General features: G+C 43.2%; 1 protein-coding gene and 1 long non-coding RNA gene across 2 annotated transcripts in view; one reads left to right on the top strand and one right to left on the bottom strand.

Moving 5' to 3' along the window:
* The window catches only part of LOC147034626 (protein disulfide-isomerase-like), a 61,496-nt gene that overhangs the window by 21,934 nt on the left and 20,189 nt on the right, over window positions 1-19,373 (bottom strand). Inside the window, exons 4-7 of the mRNA XM_085886405.1 lie at window positions 11,333-11,470; window positions 8,289-8,390; window positions 5,998-6,123; window positions 4,033-4,233 (exon numbers count right to left, since the gene is read on the bottom strand). Of these exons, the coding sequence (XP_085742531.1) occupies window positions 4,033-4,233; window positions 5,998-6,123; window positions 8,289-8,390; window positions 11,333-11,470 (567 nt within the window). The remainder of the gene's footprint in view (window positions 1-4,032; window positions 4,234-5,997; window positions 6,124-8,288; window positions 8,391-11,332; window positions 11,471-19,373) is intronic.
* LOC147034627 (uncharacterized) overlaps window positions 1-19,373 on the top strand; it is a 73,257-nt gene that overhangs the window by 36,820 nt on the left and 17,064 nt on the right. The window contains exons 2-3 of the long non-coding RNA XR_015059533.1: window positions 6,015-6,177; window positions 8,958-9,014. This is a non-coding gene — a long non-coding RNA (uncharacterized LOC147034627). The remainder of the gene's footprint in view (window positions 1-6,014; window positions 6,178-8,957; window positions 9,015-19,373) is intronic.

Raw genomic sequence — 19,373 nt, 5'->3', positions numbered from 1 at the left:
GCGCTATGCATAAGTTAAACTATCGTTGGGCATAGGTTGTGAACGCCGACAACACGCTAATCATTCATTGGTATAAGTTATCTGTAAGACAACGAAACGTTCTGTGTACGTTTCTAATATGTTATGCATACGACCAACACGTTATGAATACGCCAAAAACTTTTTAAAAAACATCAAAATTTCAGCGTACGCCAACGTTTTACATACATTTTTATACGTTGCCATTGCTGGCTAAATCTTCAAGGTGTGACAGCGCCTTTACAACCGTTCTGACCAACAGGAAATGCCCGCCACATATCCACTCTTTTTAGGTCCTCACTACTCGTTAATAAAGACTTTACAGCCAAAGTTGCAACTGAGATATTAATTACTAACATTGTCACTTTCGGGGAGAATATTCCTTTTACAGAAGGCATCTACTCTGTGCTAATGATGCACGCGCGCGCGTGCGTACACACACACACACACACACACACACACACACACACACACACACACACACACACACACACACACACACACACACACACACACACACACACACACACACACACACCACACACACACACACACACGCCACCTTGTTCTTCCTCTTCCTCAAATTGCCATGTCCTTTCTCCCTACATTTTCTTGTATCAAGTTGATATGTTGCCCCTTCTTGACCGGAGAAATTCAAAGAAAAGTTCGCTTTATGCAGCTGTGTCTGTTACGATCTATACCACTAGTCCCATAACCTTGAAGAGTTTATGGCTAAAAGAAGGATAAGAACTGGAGTGTAATTATACATTAGGTTCTTCTTTGAGGGGTTTTGAGATCATTATATTCTGATGGCGAGAGAACATGAAATTGTTTTGTTTTATAATAAGACGTGTTGTGGAATCTGCATCCTGTAGCTGACCATACCTTGTTTGGGGAGGTAAAACTTGATGTGGGTTTAGGTTGTTGATGTTAAAAACCACGTGACATCTTTCAAATAGAGTATGCTAATTGGTGCTGCTGAAACACAAATATCCTGCTTGGGGTTAGCTGTATAATTAGCATGGCCATCAGCAGATGAGAATTCTCAGGTGTAGATATGGAACGGGTAACATGGGCCGAATTGTATTCTCCTATGATGAGCTTTTAATGCTCAGAAAACTCCTGTTTATCTGAACAACAATAAGCGAAAAACGAAAGACTTGAGCGTGCTGAAAATAGTATAAAAACAGATCTAAAAAAAAGTTCTATTTTACAATTATCTCAGTTCACAGATGAGATGACGTACAAATCACATGCACGACAAGGACATTAGGGGTATATTGCTAGCTTTTCGCAAAGTAAAAAGAGGGCAATAAATGGCTGTCATACTCCAGGTATGTTGAGATGAAGAGCATCAGGAAAGATCCTTTTTTTTTTTTTTTTTGTATACCTTGGTGGAGGCTCGTATGAGAGCTAACACACAACTCACAGCAAGGAGGCATGAGACAAGAGGGGCGGGAGTGGAAGGGACAAAACAGTGGGGAACAGACACATTAGGTGAACTGTGGAAGGGAGAGGGATGGGGATGGAACGGGGAACATGTCGAAGAGAAGATGGACATTTCAGGGACTTTCAGGAAGGAAAGCAGGAGAAATGAAGGAAGTGGGCTTGGGTGGATTATCGGGGGTAGAAAAGATCGAGGATTTGGATGGGGGAAGATAAGAGGTGGTGGTGAACAGCTGTTTTGAAAGCCTGGAGGGAAGAATGGGAAAGAATAGAGTGAGGAAGTTTATTCAAAAGGCGGGAAAAAAGAGGAATGAAAGAGTGAAGATGAGCAGTGATTCGTGATTTTGGTAGTTTTACCAGAAGGGGGTTGTTGGCGGACCTTGAGCGCCCTGTGGAAATGTGGTGGGGACAAATCGCAGAGAGAGCAGGGGGGGCAAGGCTGGAGAGGAGTCGGTAGAAGACAGAAAGACCACCGACCAACCTGCGGTGATTGAGTGAGAGGCCCAAAGACTCAGATTCATTGCGGGAGATGCCGATGATCTTAAATGCCCTGGTTTCGACAGCGTGAAGCCGAGAAAGGTGGGAGGCAGGAGCACCAGCCCAGAGGGGAGAGCAGTACTCCATCAGGCTACGGACAAAAGCTTTGTAAGTGGTCAGGAGCTCAAGAGGGCCGAGGAAGGACTTAGCACGACGGAGGATTCCCAGTCGGCGACTGGCTTTTGAGGCGAGGTTGGAAATGTGACTTTCCCAGGAAAGGTCATGGCAGATAGTGAGACCTAGAAGCTTGAAAGAAAAGACTTCTTCCAGAGGATTGTTGAGAAAGTGGATGGGGGGATTTTGTAAACGGTCCTTTCGAAGAGACATAGTGAGAGTGTGAGATTTGTCTGGATTGAAAGACATGTTCCACGTGTTGGACCAGTTTGTGATTTTATCCAGATCTGCAGTGAGTGAAGAAGCTGCTGCTTGCCGGTCTGAGGGATGACAGATGGTACGGCAGAGGGTGGAGTCGTCGGCAAAGAGAAATAGAGGATTTTCCAGAGAGTCCGAGAGATCATTGATGAAAACCAGAAAAAGAACAGAGCCCAGAACGCTACCTTGAGGAACTCCAGCCTGCACAGGAAGAGGGGATGAAAGAACTCCATTTAGGGCCACACGTTGACTGCGACAGGAGAGGAAGTCTGTGAGCCATGAGTGGAGATGGCCTTGGATACCATGGGAAGAGAGTTTGGTGAGTAGGGCAGGGTGCCAGACTGTGTCAAAAGCACGTGATATGTCCAGGGATACGGCTCGGATTTCCTGTCTGGCATTGAGGACCTCCATCCATTGATGGGAGAGCAGAAGCAGCATATCCAGGGTAGAGTGACCTGGTCTGAAACCAAATTGATGATTGGAAATCAAGCCATTGGAGAAGAGGAAGGATTTCATATCTGAGGCGATGATGGATTCCATCACCTTGCTGATGATTGGGAGAAGGCTGATTGGTCTGTAGTTATCGGGATCTGTTTTTGCACCTTTTTTATGCAGGGCAGTGATGTTAGCAGATTTCCAAGCAGATGGCAGATGACCTTGGGCAAATGAGAGTGTGAATAGAACAGAGAGAGGGTGAGCAAGAGCAGAAGAGCAGGCTTTGAGGACACGTGGGCTGATGCCGTCTGGACCGGTTGCAGAATCTGACTCGAGGTTTGAAAGCAAGCTCTCCACCTTGTCAGGAGAAAAGGACACAGAGTCCAGGGACAGTTGGGTGCGACTGGGTAAAGTGGGTAGAGATAGAGATGGGTTTAGGACACAAGATTTAGCTGCAAACACCGAGTTTAGACATTCAGCTTTATCACGTGTGGAATCAGCAGTGCGGCCATTTGAGGTAAGGGAGGGGATGGAGGGGGAACATACACCAGAAACAGATTTGATTAAACGCCACCAGGATTTTGAGGAGGGAGAGAGGTTTGAGAGTTCAGACTTGAGATGAGAAAGATGTTGTTTTCTGGCTCTCCTGAGGGTAGATACACACTTGTTCCGAGCTTTGTGGAAAGAACTGAGATTGCCCTCAGTTGGGTTTGCTTTCCATGAGGCAAAGGCAAGTTGTTTCAGGACAACTGCCTCGCCACAAGCTTCAGTAAACCAAGGGTGGGAGGAAGGGTAGGACAACTGAACACGAGAGGGGTTAAATCTGTGCATGAGGGAGAGCAAGTTTCTTTGAAAGAATTCCCAGGATGAGTTGATGTTTGAGAAAGTAGTGATAGGAGACCAGTCTGTAAGTTTGATGGCTGCTCGGAGACCCTGCCAGTCGGCTTGAGTGAAATGCCAGACTCGACGGCAGTGAGGTGGTTCTCTGATAACAGCCAGAGAGATGTCCAGAGAGACAACATGATGTCCAGAGAGAATCCTTTTAATGTAGTTCTGTCACATTTTAAAACCTTTTCTTTCTTTACAACATTTAACCTAAAAATTTGTACTGTCAGCCTGATGCTCACACCCTCCCTCTACCCCCAAGTAGGCCTCAATGAGCAAGCTTTCATTTTACTTCTTTACCTATCCTGGCATCTTTAAGCATATAACTAAAGTACTCACCTTGAGTTTTCCATCCAGGTAGTCTTGACAGAAATTCTGGATATTTGCAGCTGAGAGCTCGTCGGTCACAGGCCGGAACTTTTGCGTCTTATTCTCCATGTGAATGAGTCTTATTTCAGGGAGTGCTTCCTTGGTTAAACCAAAAAAATCCAGCATGTGTTCATTGCTTGGATCTTCAATGTTGACAAACACAAAGATAACCTGTGCCAGGAAAGACAGGGCTGAATTTGATTGCCTGCAAAGCCAACTTTGCAAGCACATAATATCGTCTGGAAACCTTAAAGAAATGTTGTTGCATTTCTTATTAATATTAAAATAAAAGTATATATATATATATATATATATATATATATATATATATATATATATATATATATATATATATATCCTAGTGTTGGCTTAATGGTTTTGTGGTTAAGGTGGCTGGATTGGGACCTTAGGTCCTGAGTTTGAGCCCCTATCCACCATTGAATGAACACCAGGTAGGGTTGTCTCAACCTGTTATCCTTCTGAGGTCAGCAAAATGAGTGCCCATGTACTGGGGTAATAACCATTTGGGGTAACCTGTGTTGGAGTGGCACCCTGTCCAGGACTACACTCCTTGCCATTGAAACTGCCTTGGCAGCTGTATGTGCCTTTACAGCACAATATAATATAATGTTTATGTATATCTCTTACATTGGGCACAATCCTGGATGGGTCACCACTCTGACACAGGATACTTGAATGGCTCAATCATCCCAGCAAGCTGGTACTCACTTTGCCAACATTAGAAGGATGACAGGCCAAGTCAACCCCACCTAGTATTAATTCAACGACCAAGCAGGATTTCAACTCAGGACTCTGGGATCTGAAGCCCACGACCCTATCCATTAAGCCAAAAACTAGGCATCCATAAACTCCATTTTCATGTGTAGTGTATAAAATGTCCATAAGTCAGTTTTTACTAGACAGGTGGTGGTTACAGAGCATATTTCTGGTTAGAAATACGAATTTCAATCAAATTATCAACATAATAAGATGCAATGTTTGTGTGTCAGTTTAACATCTTCTCCAAAATCACTGGTCGCACAAAGTTGAAAATGGTCTCATACTAATCACCAAAGACCATTAAAAAATATTTTTAAAAACTTGATTTGTACAAAAACATTTTCATTTCTCACATCGATAAATGTTCAGGCAAAGCTAGTTCGATCGATACTTCACATGGTTTGGCAACAAGTCGCGAGATGTTGCTGATTGGCTACGTGAGGCTCTGTTCACTGTGATTAGCTCCTGGCAAGTGATGTCAATACACCCTGACTGTACATTTTTCCTGTTCTTAGAATTACAAAATAAACAGATGAGAGCTCAAACAACTCAATAATTAGGCCTGGGGCCAATGGGCTTCGTGGAATAATGCTAAATAATGCATTTGTTAAGGAGTTGTTTTATTTTTTTTTTATCTGAAAGCACGATTGGAGTTTATCATTTTGAATCATAGTTTAGAAAGTATAATTAATTATCCATATTAATGTTCTTTAAGTTCAACTTGTGGTTTTAAATTTTTCAATAAGATGATGCACTTGAAACATTGCATTTGTGTGAACTGTGTCCACAGCTTTTTGACTTCAAAAGATGTGAGATCTCATTATTTTATCAGCAGGATAGCATTTTGCCAAAAGGTTCAGTATCATAAAATGTGGATTTATTTTTGTTTGAACTTGAATCAAAAAAAGGCACCTGAGTTATGAGAATAAAATTATTCGCCCCCTCTCTCCGTTACATGGCATGGCTTTTTGTGTAGCAATCAAACATGTAACAATTACTAGCAATAATACATTAAGCCAAGCAATCATTGGCTCAAAGGAAAGTCCAAAAAGGAAAGGGACGGGTGAGATGTTAGCTCAATGCAGTCGTCGAGGTGATTTTAATGGTTTCACAGGAATGTGATGATTTTGAACCTGTTATGTAACTGTTGCCTACCTTCCCTCGGAAAGCAGTTGCGGCAGCTCGAAACTCAGCATACAGCTCCGGAAATGAGCTGGATACATTGCTGGCGAACAGGAGGTTGTGAACCCGAACAAGATCTCCAAAAAGTTTGGGTGCCACCTGCAGGCACACACAGGACGTGCAATTGGGCAACAGGAGGCAAAATAACCGGAGGTAATGCGATTAAAGCAATATAAGCTGAAATTTTTTTTTTCTGAACTGAAGGAGCGGTATAAACGAATCAATGAAGACGATGAGTTACAAAGTGAGGCGACCAGATGTAGAGCCAAAATTATTTGTCTAAAAAGGTTAAAATTGGTGATGAGAGAAGATGGAGGTTGGTGACGTGCTTTTGGGAACAAAGATAGACTTTAAGAAAAATTACTCACTGGAGTTGGTCGAAGTCGCTTTGCGTCTACCAACATAGAATAAATACCTAAACTTCTGAGGATAATTTATACTGTTGGCGTTGTTCATGATGAAAATTTTGGAGCCAGTGGGACAAATCCTTTTGAGACTCTGACCACCGATTCACAAAAAAAGAATCACCTTGCATACAAGCCTGGTGATGGCTTAGCCGTGAGGGTGGTGGCTTTGGATCCTAGGGTCCTGAGTTTCAGCCCCGTTGGCCACTGAATTCACACCAGGGGCCTGTCGTCCCTCCGAGGTCGGCAAAATGAGCACCAGTATACTGGTAATAGGGGCACTGCATCAGCGGCATAGCTGCGTCCCTAACCAATGATGCAACCAGCAGCCAAAAAGGCAGCACACGATAGGAACCTAACATACTACACCACGTACAAGCCATTCTATGTCAAAACCTCCCCATCTTCTGGTAGAGAAACGCAACTGCAGCACTGGTTTCAGATCCAGTCATGACTTAAACACTACAGAATGGAAGAATAAATTGGTTGTTTTATGCCTCATGGGATTTCTGTTTTTTGTTGATCATAATAATGGCTTTCTTTCATATCGAAGATGACATCTATTTCTTCTAATAAATTATATAGAATTTCTTAAGGAGTTTGCAGATATCTTGTGTGTTTTGCTGTTAAGTGGTGCATGTTGGAAAACTGGGTGGTTGGTGGGTTGCTCCTCCTCCTCCTTCGTTTGCAGCACAAGACTGCAGGTAGCATCATTGGCTGAGGGCACGACTGTGCCTCTGATGCAATGCCCCTATTACCAGTACACTGGTACTCATTTCTTCAACCTCAGAAGGATGACAGAAAGAGTCAACCTCACCTGTTGTTAATTCAATGATGAGCAGGGGCTCAAACTTAGGACCCTAAGATCCCAAGCCAGCAACCATAACCACTAAGACCAACACTAGGTGGTTGGTTGTTCCAGTATATATTTCTGGTGCTGTTGATTGTCAGTGGAAACTGTTATTTTGTTGTTATAGTTGGTGTTTTCACTGACTGACGGTGGGGACACGTATGTCTCCATGCATAGTTGCTGCATGTGGAGGCATATGTGCCCCCTGCAGGCCCACCTTTGCTGACCCTATTCGAGGTTGAAGGGCCGAAACAGGATGATGATGAGGACTTCGATTGAAGACCCAGTCAGCGAGTCGCACTTGTGGCCCAGATGTATTTTGCAATTGCATATATATATATATATATATATATATATATATATATATATATATATATATATATATATATATATATATATATAATAGATATGATGCACATAAGTTTGGTACGAGTTGATTAGATATGCATAAGATTAATTATCGATCGTCAGATGACTAATGAGACAAATATTTGCTCAGAATTTTCCATTGCACTCTGGACAGGTGTGCTCAGTGGGTGTGTCTAAGACCATGCTGCACTCCCTGGCCTTCCTCGACTAGTGATGGAAGACAGGGAGTGGTGTGACCTTGTTCACAGTTAAAATATTCTTTATAAATCACGTGGCAGTTGCACGTTTTTGCATTTTCACAACTGCAGTTGTTTCTGCAACTTTCTCATTTTGAGTTTTGCTAACGGTTGATTGTTTTACCCCGGTTTTAAAATTGCAGTGAGACCTAAGAGTAGGATTTGCACCGTTGCTGGCTTAGCCAGTTCATATATACCTATATTATTGATACATGTAGTGTGATGCTCACTTTAATAAAACATTTTGCAAACTTTTTAAACAGGAGAGAAATGTATACTTTTTCAAATTCTGATTTTCTTTAAAGCTTGCTAGGTGATTCGAGGTACAGGTTTGTTAACGGTCTGGGTTCCATACGGTAAGAGAGAAAATGACGGTGAAATATCTCATCATAGTCCATTGTTTACCTCTCTTGAAAAATGCAAGACCAGTGGGAGCTCAAACATCTTGATAAAGTCGTACAGTTCGTCCTTTTCAATCTGTTTGTTGAATACAAAGCGGCCTTCATCCTTCCATGAAAAAGAAACAAACACACACTGAGTAAGTTTAACGATCTTCATTTTCTCTCCTTTTGATGGCTTGTAAGAAGTGCAACGAAGTTTAGGGAAAGACATCAAATATTGCTCATAAACCAGAGAAGCACACATTGTACACCCACCCATCGTCAAACAGAAACCATTTCGGATCAAACTGCCTGCATGCTGTTTATTTTTTGTTTTGTCTTTCTCGATACAGTAACTCTTTTCTGGAAAGATGTCTATCCATTTCATTTCTGGAAATTTTTAGGTTATCAGTAATTTGATGGACTCACATAATAAAAGTATGAGAATAATAACTTCACGCTTCCGCTGACACAGTTCTGGGAGCAATTCAGTTTTCCAAAAAAAGGTGGCCGAACATAAAAGTATAACAATAATATAGGGTGTCCCAAAAAAGTTATCTCGGCAAAAAGTAGTGAAAGCAATATTTTTTTAAAAGGTTATAACTTTTTGGTTTTTAGTTTTTTGAAGATGAGACCAGCATCGTTAGAAAGGGAATGTCAAAAAGGTTCTGATTATATGTATTGCTTTTTCCAGGTTGAACGATTGATGAAAATGTCTCAACTGAGTGAAGAACAAATAGAAGAACATCCTGTAAGAATATCAGAAACTACTTTCACTGCCATTGCTTTAAGACATTTTATAACTGAATTCACCAACATTTTCTGATTATAGTATCGAATAAGTTGCACTTTCTCACAATGCCTGTCTCATAATAATAGAACTTATTAATTTTTATTATCATTATTTTAAAGGCCACAATTATTCCCATGTCCTTGAGGTGGCTGGGGGAAGTTTTTGGCCCAAATCTTTCAGGAACCGGCTGGCCAGACCTGACGCTCAACTAAGTAATTCGGTCAGGAATTTGGAATTTATTCAGAGTGCCGGCGAGAGCTCACCCACTCTTCATGAAGAACACCATGGGACCTTTAACGTCCACCAATTAATGTCAGCAGATAGGATGCCAGTTTAACGTTCATCCGAGGAACAACACACATTGATAAGTCACGCTGCCTGTGGAACACCGGGATGACAGTGTTTAGCTCTGTCGAGATTCTAACCCAGGCAAGACAGCTTGGAGGTGAGTATGCATACCTCTACACCATCCTGCCACAACTTGTTTCTCATAATCATAGGACTAAAAAGTAAATAATGCATAAACATAAAAAGCATCGTGCAACATTTTATAGGACAATCGACTTTCACGTAATCATTAAACCCATTTAGGTATTTCAGAAATCAATATCATATTATCTTTTATTAATCTGCCATTTATATCTTTCTATCGTACACTGTACACACGCGGTGGAGAGAGCTGGAGGTGGGAATGGGGTGTCCAAATAAAATTTAAAATGACAGAAAAGTAAGAGAGGGGAGGATCTTCATAAAGAAAGGTGGAACACAGAGACGTGTAAAAGGAATACGAAGAGAACAAAGGAATGTGGTGAGACTTTAGTATATTAGGCTTCGAGGAAGCTAAGGGGATCTCCAAAATTCCTCAATATATATTTTTATAAATACATGAACATAGGTCTCCCCATCCCCTCCCTCAGCATTCCATTGTTTCTGTTTTTCCTTTTTTACATCTCATTGTGTTCAGTTATTTTGTTTGTGTGGAAAATCTAAGCTCATGGATGAGTGACGCAATAGAGTGTACAATACAATGAAATGACAATGGAGCACGTAGAACAACACTTGGACACAATCAAAGGGATTAACTAACAGGAAGAGAAGATAAGAGAGGGAGGGAAACATAGTGATCTGAAAATAAGAGAGGTGGGGTGGGGGAGGAGGGTAATGGGAGTGGAGAACAACATGGATAAGGAATTGAGGAAGAATTGTGGTAGTGGTTCACTGCCAGCATGAAACAATGGAGGGAAGACTGAGATTGAATTGATGCAGGCAGGGGGTTCCACAAATGGGAGAAAAGAGAAATAGAGGAGTAGAGATGAGCAATCAGCTTTGATTTTTTGGGAATTTCACACTAAATGGGTTACTGGAAGAGCACGTGCGTCCTGTAGGGGCTGTGGAAGGTTGGAGGGATGAAAGCGCAGAGGAAGCAAGATCAAAAGAGAGGTGGTAACAAAAATAACACAGGCCACAAACTGTCTGTGATGAAAGAAACGTTGGCCTTGTGCTTCTGCTCATTTGTGGAAGATGTCATTGCTGTTGAGTGCTTTGGATTCCATAGCATCCTAGATAGAAAAGCATGTGAAACAAGGGCATAAGCCTGTAGGGAAGAATGATACTCCCATGAGCCATGGACAAAGGCCTTGCAGGTTGTGATAAGTTGATATTTACTGAGAAAGTTTGGGACGATGGAGGATGCTCAGTCTGCAGTTGGCTTTGATCCATGATTTGCCATAAAAGGTGAGGCATGGAAGTTAAAAACAATAAACTTCTTCCAGTAATTGATCATGCAAATAGGTCGGTGGGTTTATGACAGATACAGGTGAGAATGTGAGATTTGTCTGTATTGAATGATATGTTGTACGTGTCAGACCGGCATCGTGCGGTTCATGACTTCTTGCATACTGCTGATACACTGCACACATTCTGTTGGTAATTAAAGAAGAAAAAGCATAAAATAATAAAATATTTCAACATTTCCATATAATTCAAGAAAACTATTAAATTTATTATTTTAAACTGACCACGTTAAACAATCGCGTTGGTCCCCAGTTGCTATCCCCACTTGAGTCGGCAAAAGAGGACAGAAAAATCTGATTACTCACCTTTGTAACCGACCATTTTTGAAGCAATAGTTTCATTCCGCTATTGGCGATGTCTGACATCTGCCAATGACTAAGTCAATAAAATATATTAAGGTTTCAGCAATTTCTTTTAACAAGAGTCATTCACAAAAAAATCTTGGAAAGATTCCATGCAGGTTCACAGCATCAAGAACTCACTTTTTTGAAGACGATCACAGAATCTTCAGTGACACCAAATTCCAAAAAGACTTCTGGCTTTGAGCTGACTCCAAAAAGAATGACATCAAAGTCATCAGCTACCTCCAGGTAAAATCGTTTTTGCTCACCCTCTGGTTCCTGTGAATAAACAATGTACATCAGATGTAATCAGCTGTAAAATTAATGAACGACGAAGTCATCTTACCGATCGCTGCGTAGAACCAGCCCACCGTCCCTGCATTTGGGAATCGAAACGAATAGCAACGTGTGTAAACTGTAGAGCATGTCAACAGATATTTGTGCTTTTATAACTTTCATTATTGGTGACATTCTATGGTTGTGTAGGCTGACAGGATGGCCTAGAGGTACACACACTCGCCTCCAAGTCACAGGCAGGATGATTCATCAATGTGTGGGCTGTCTCTCGGATGGACGCTATACTGGGCGTCCCATCTGCCAATATTAGTTGGTGGATGTTAAAGATCCCACGGTATACTTTGTGAAGAGGAGGTGAGCTATTGCCGGCACAATAAACAAGTTCCAAATTCCTGCCTAACTACTGCTGGGAGAGGGATGTCAAACCACCTCACATGACCCGAGCCTATAAACTGATTCGGCAGAACCAACGCTCTGTAACACAGAGTTTGGTTCATCAAATCTGATTTATGGCTGTATAGACTTGAACAGTAAGAACAGGAGCATGAAATATGACAAAGTAGGTGAACCTGTGAGTGGATGAGGGACAGCCTTTTGAACAAATTTTTTTATACATTTCCAAAAAGGTTTCAAAGCCAAAAACATGAGGCTGATTGAAGTTTGATTCCACTGTTTTTTTTTTTTTTTTTTTTTTTTTTTTTTTTTTTTGTATACCTTGGTCGAGGCTCGTATGAGAGCTAACACACAACTCACAGCAAGGAGGCATGAGACAAGAGGGGCGGGAGTGGAAGGGACAAAACATTGGGGAACAGACACAGGTGAACTGTGGAAGGGGGAGGGATGGGGATGGGACGGGGAACATGGCGAGGGGAAGATGGACATTAAAGGGACTTTCAGGAAGGAAAGCAGGAGAATTGAAGGAAGTGGGCTTGGGTGGATTATCGGGGGTAGAAAAGATCGAGGATTTGGATGGGGGAAGATAAGAGGTGGTGGTGAACAGCTGTTTTGAAAGCCTGGAGGGAAGAATGGGAAAGAATAGAGTGAGGAAGTTTATTCCAAAGGCGGGAAAAAAGAGGAATGAAAGAGTGAAGATGAGCAGTGATTCGTGATTTTGGTAGTTTTACCAGAAGGGGGTTGTTGGCGGACCTTGAGCGCCCTGTGGAAATGTGGTTGGGACAAATCACAGAGAGAGCAGGGGGGCAAGGCTGGAGAGGAGTCGGTAGAAGACAGAAAGACCACCGACCAACCTGCGGTGATTGAGTGAGAGGCCCAAAGACTCAGCTTCATTGCGGGAGATGCCAATGATCTTAAAAGCCCTGGTTTCGACAGCGTGAAGTCGAGAAAGGTGGGAGGCAGGAGCACCAGCCCAGAGGGGAGAGCAGTACTCCATCAGGCTACGGACAAAAGCTTTGTAAGTGGTCAGGAGCTCAAGAGGGCCGAGGAAGGACTTTGCACGACGGAGGATTCCCAGTCGGCGACTGGCTTTTGAGGCAAGGTTGGAAATGTGACTTTCCCAGGAAAGGTCATGGCAGATAGTGAGACCCAGAAGCTTGAAAGAAAAGACTTCTTCCAGAGGATTGTTGAGAAAGTGGATGGGGGGGTTTTGTAAACGGTCCTTTCGAAGAGACATAGTGAGAGTGTGAGATTTGTCTGGATTGAAAGACATGTTCCACGTGTTGGACCAGTTTGTGATTTTATCCAGATCTGCAGTGAGCGAAGAAGCTGCTGCTTGCCGGTCTGAGGGATGACAGATGGTACGGCAGAGGGTGGAGTCATCGGCAAAGAGAAATAGAGGATTTTCCAGAGAGTCCGAGAGATCATTGATGAAAACCAGAAAAAGAACAGGGCCCAGAACGCTACCTTGAGGAACTCCAGCCTGCACAGGAAGAGGGGATGAAAGAACTCCATTTAGGGCCACACGTTAGGTGTGATAGGTTCCTTAGATAACAGGTTAGATAACAGGTTCCTGTTATCAGGAACCTCACCCAACACTGGAAACTATATAAAAAGGAAGATTCCTTCATGATTACTCTCACAACCTTTTGACTGGTTTATGGATTTTGTTAGAATCAAGGGACTTTTTTTTTCTTTTTTTTGTCGAGGCTCATATGAGAGCTAACACACAATGCACAGCAAGGGGGGCATGAGACAAGAGGGGCGGGAGTGGGAAGGACAAAACAGTGGGGAACAGAGACATTAGGAGGTCTGTAAAAGAGAGAGGGATGGGGCAGGGAACAAGAGGTATACAAGATGGACATTACAGGGACTTTCAGGAAGGAAAGCAGGGAGTTTGAAAGAGGTGGGTTTGGGGTAGATTAACGGGGGTAGAAAAGATCGAGGATTTGGCTGGGGGATGGTAAGAGATAGTGGTGAACAGATTAGGCCAGCGGTAAACCTCGATAAAGGGCTATATTTTAGGAGTTTAATCAACCGGCTTGACACAAAGCTACAACAGGTCTCATATGAAAGATGGTGATCTCAGTAACACATGTAGCCCTGTTGTCCTCATATTTTGGTGTGCGGTCCATGAAATATTCACATTTGAAGGATACACCCGTCTGAATATTTGGACCATTTCAGAAAATCACATAATTTCTCAGAAACTACAAGACAAAGAGCCCTCTTCCTACACGTTTGGTATTGAAATGTGTCGATCGGACAGGAGAATAATGTAGTATCACAACCACATCATTATATGTAAATTTATATGCCTTTATTGACAAAATACGATAATTTTCTAAATTTTTAGGACCGCCATAAGGAAAATATCAGAGAAGGCGATTTTTCAAAACCGATGTTGACGTTGCTATGTTCAGTAGTCATCCTTTACAATGTTAAGGAAGATATGATAAAACGTGATTACATAATTATCATCCTCACTATCGCTCATCCATGCACCGAGGTTGTCCTGCATGGTTGTGCAAAAATGGACACGACTGAAAGGCTATAGCTGCACAATTAGTTAAACCTAATATATCTATTTTTTATTCAATTCCTTTTCTTCCAGGGTTCGGGATCGAGTCCATTGAGGTTACAGTTGCCAAAAAAAGAAGCAAATGTTGTCGACAGAATGGGATACATGCATCATATGTCAGAACTTGTCAAAGGAGAAGGTCAGCAAAGCTGGGAGCACGGGTTTGGAAGCTTTGAAGTCATCTTCACAAATATGGAATGATGAAATTGGCCAGTGTTTGGAGTCACGTAAGGGAGGAACGGATATGTCTATATTCTACCACCGCAGTTGCTATCAGTCGTACACCAGAAAGAGGAACTTATCCTTCTTCTCAGAACATGCATCACAGGAGAAACCAAAGATTGTGGAGCCTAAACACACGCGAGCAAATACCCACAAGATGACTGATTGGTCAACCTGTTTCATCTGCCATTCCAGGAAACGTGATAAACTTCACCGTGTCCAAACAGGACCTAGACAAGCAACAGTTCGCAAAGCAGCAGAAGCATGTGACAATCACGATATGCTTGGTCTTCTTGAAGGCGAGGACCTGTTTGCAAAAAATGCTATATATCATAGTACTTGCATGGCTTCATACATCAGCACCGACAACATGAGCTCTGGGCAATACCAGCAAGATGTACCTGAATCTGATGAATATCAAAATGCCTTCTCCCATCTTGTTGATGTGATAGATACTGACCTTAGAGGAGGGAAAGCCTTCAAAATGAGGAATCTATAACATCGATTCAAAACTATCTTAGGGGACAATGAAGATACCTCATACACGACACAAAAACTACAGCGGCAACTAAAACATCACTACGGAGATGCCATCGTTGTTCATTCACAACGTGGGCAAAGCCAAGTATCATCATGAGCAGCCACGTGTCATTGGGCGACGCAGTTCGAGCGTTTGCACAGCTCAAAGAAGACTTCAGTCAAAGCAGAAGACTTCATTTCCGAACCCGGAAATCTGCAGAGAGGAAACAGACGCCATGCTGCCAGAGGATGATAACCAGTTGGACTCCAGTAAGTCAGCTCTCCACAAAGTAGTTGGAGATATTCGTGATGAAATTAGTCAGATGATGGCAACAACCGAATACCCAACACCTGGTGATATCAGTATGGATTCATCGGAAAATGCTCTGCCTGCGATGTTGAAAACATTCTTTGTATGGCTCATTAGCAAAGAGGAATTTGTTACAGCTGACGAAACGTACCTACTGAACGACAACAAACGACGTAAAGTTCTTTCATTGGTTGAAACTACCATTCATTGTGTTCGACGAGATCTGATCATGCCTCTGCAATTAGGCCGAGCTGCACAATTTCACCATGTATACAGCAAGCGAGATATCGACGTACTGAGCTCCCATGGTTTCTGCATTCCCTATGATGACCTCCGGCAGTTCATGACAGCAGTCGGCAATGATGAGCTCATGAAAAGTCAAGACACAGTGTATATTGATACATACGGCTTGATAGCAAGACACCAAGGAGGTACACTGCTTCAAGAAGGTGATGACAATGTGGATATTAACTGTGAGACAGTTTATGGCAAAGGGACTTTCCATTCCATGGCTCATGTGATTTTCCAGGAACAAGACACTAATGTGTCTGGGGTTGATCATGGCTCTGTCAGAAGAATTAAGCTTGGTAAGCACAAGTCACTAACTTTGTCACAAGAAAATGCCATGGTTCTAAGGAACACACTGCATTACGACAAACCACGACAACGTCCTGAACGACCCGCGTGGCCAATGCACTGACCCAGATCAACACCCTTCGGAGCACAGATGGACCAGCAGATGTTCGAGACCTTTCATGGGTACTTCTGCACATATCATCACGTGGAATGTTGCAATTTCTAGATGACTTGCATATTCCAGCGAAACAGAACACGCCGTTTTGGGTGGGCTTCAACTCTATGGCATCACCACGCAAAGAAACTAAGACAGTTGCAGAATGTGCTCAAGTAATCGATGCAGAGCCAGCGGACCCTAAAACCGTATACACTATCATGATGTGATGCAAGCAGCTTTCAGAGAAAATGGGACAACAAGATTCGGTCCAGACCATGGATCAGCAGCTCTATGCCGTGGCACAACAAGTTAAGTGGAGCAAATGTCTTGAGTTTGAGCACACGGCGCTGCGACTTGGAGGTTTCCACACTGTGTGTTGCTTCATCGGTGCCATTGGGAAACTCTTCGTGGATGCTGGCCTCAAGGATTTGCTGGTGGAGAGTGGAATATATGCAGAAGGGACAGTGGACATGATGCTTATGGGTAAGCAATTCCACCACTCGGTCCGAGGACTCACACTCGTGTATGAGGCAATGATGCAGCTGCTACTAAAGGAGTTCTTCAGTTGGGTAGACACGAAGGGCAGCAGTCCTGTCTATTCGTGTCTACTTCGTGTCTACTACTAACACCCATATGGGATCAGCTGAAGACAACATTAGGTGAACTCGAACAGGCAGAGAAGTTTGACCTTACAGAACACGTTCAAACCCTGAACAAAGATGTATCAGATCATCTACTCCCACTAGTGACAGATTTCAGAGAATTAGGTTGTGCAAGATCACCAACGTTCCAATTTTGGATGATGCACATGGACACAATCCAAATCTTGCTAAGGAACATAAGAGCTGAACGAGAAGAAGACTGGTGTCTGCATCTGTCCACAGTTCTAGACATGACGCCATATTTGTTCGCAACTGACCGAACAAATTATTCAAGGTGGACTCCCATCTACCTGTTGGATATGACGGAACTACCAGCTGATGTCCATGAAGCTTTCAAAGAAGGCAAGTTTGCGATACGACGAGCAGCAGGCACTTTTAATGGTGTATGGAGCGATATGGGCATTGAATTGACTGTCATTCGGGATGCTAAGAGCAGCGGTGGCATTGTTGGCCTAACGAGAAAGGAGTCTGCACTACTTCGGTGGACAATGACACGATAAAGCTTGGGAGAATATGCATCTGCCATACGATCCAGAAGTGGGACCATCCACAAGGACGACATGGGTCATGAACAAATGTGCCCTGCAGCTCTGAACTGTGATGAACAGCATGTACAGCGATTGATTTGTCATCTCGAAGACAATATGACACATCCGTTCTGGACCACTGATCATCCAGATGAACATCTTGTGAATATATCAAGTGGTGTCATCGCTTCCAAGGATATTCAGAAGTCCTTGTTGTCTGTCCACGACCTGGGGAAAAGACAGATGGAAGAGTACATCACAGAATCTCTTTGCACTGGGGGGCAGAGAAGCATGTACCAGCTAATCCCAAAATCCAAACTCAAAACGTTTTCGATTTCCAAAAAGAAAACAAAAATCCAGATTTTCGGTCAGAAAGCATTGGTTGCAATCAACCCGGAAATGGTTTTCCGCCGTGCTTTGCTATTGACTCAAGTCTGCCCTGACCTGAACATGAAGCACATCCTGAGCTATCCCATTACGTCTGTTCCGACATCTATCTTTCATGAAGATGCAGCTCCACGGAAGAACACCAAAGCAGAACTAGGGCATATTCTCAAGGACCTAGTCGATGAAGAGCACGAAAACACTGCCAGTGATAACCAACATCGCAGCGTGTACATCAGGGATGCTATGGCTGAACTCCATATCCTGGGTGGAAATGGTGGTACGTTTGGTAACTTGGCGCAGTGTTACCTAAACCAGTTGTTTCATTGCATCAAAACACACCACACCCTCATCGACATCTTCGACCAATATGACGATGTCAATTCTGTGAAGACAGAGGAAAGAACGAGACGCCTTGCTGTTGCTGGTGGATCACGAAGCTACCAAGTCATTACTGGACGCCCAGTACCACAATGGACGAAATTCATGGCTCCATCATCAAACAAATCCACCTTGACACACTTCATCTGTAGTCACGTCACGCAACATGCACCAGCAGCAAAAGAACTTTCAGATCACCAAGAAAAGCGGATCTATTTGGCTGGTGGCTTCTCTGATGGTTCGCTTACAGCATGCCTTTCATCTGCAGGAATGTATCATGACAGTCAACTCGCATCAATGCAGGAAGAGGCAGATTCTCAGATATTTCTTCATGTGAAGCATGCCGATGATGAGTTCAGATGTAACAATGTGCGTGGGTCCATTACAATCAAATCAGCAGACACTGATGTGCTTGTCTTAGCAGTCCACTACTTTCCACAGTTGTGGGACACTGCCGAAATATGGATAGAGAAAAGAACATCAGCAGGATGCAAGCTTATCCCGGTTCATCAGATATGTTACAGCTTGCTTCCAGAAATGTGTACCCGGCTTCCTGCGTTTCATGCCCTGACAGGATGTGACTCTGTATCAGCATTCTTCGGCTATGGTAAAAAGAAAGCACGGAAAGCTATGAAGACACTGCATCTTCAGAATAATGGTCCACACCTCGAAGTCCTCGCCACTGACGATCTCCAGGAGGCAGTGGCTGCTTCAAGATATTTAGTCAGTGCCATGTATGATTCTCAAGGGAAATATATGGATGCACACACAAATTTGAATGATCTTCGGGAGAAACTCGCAGCGACCAAAGATGTCCCAGTGCATAAGTTGCCTCCATCCGAACCAGCTTTTCTCGAACATGTGAAGAGATCCATTCACCAAACCCGAGTATGGATGAATGCCCACCTGGCAAATCCAGAAATTCCCACACCAGAGGGTCGTGGATGGGACAGAGGAGAAGGTGTGCTGCATCCCACATTGTTTGATGGACTCACATCAGCGGAGATGTTAGATGGTCTTGTGTGTTCATGCCGTGGCAGTGAACCATGTACCAACAGCTGCAGCTGCTCACAAGACAGTTTGCCTTGCACTTACGAGTGCATGTGTGCCACCAGTGACAGGCAGTGTGGCAACGAGCTGTCACATGGTGACCAAAATGACACGGACAGTGAT

Source organism: Eptatretus burgeri, chromosome 1, assembly GCF_056783735.1.
Source record: "Eptatretus burgeri isolate ZD-2024b chromosome 1, Ebu_testis_v1, whole genome shotgun sequence".
In the NCBI taxonomy this organism is placed as follows: Eukaryota; Metazoa; Chordata; class Myxini; order Myxiniformes; family Myxinidae; genus Eptatretus; species Eptatretus burgeri.
Note: the sequence above shows the minus strand (reverse complement) of the source record. Positions and strands in the feature narration are given on the sequence as shown.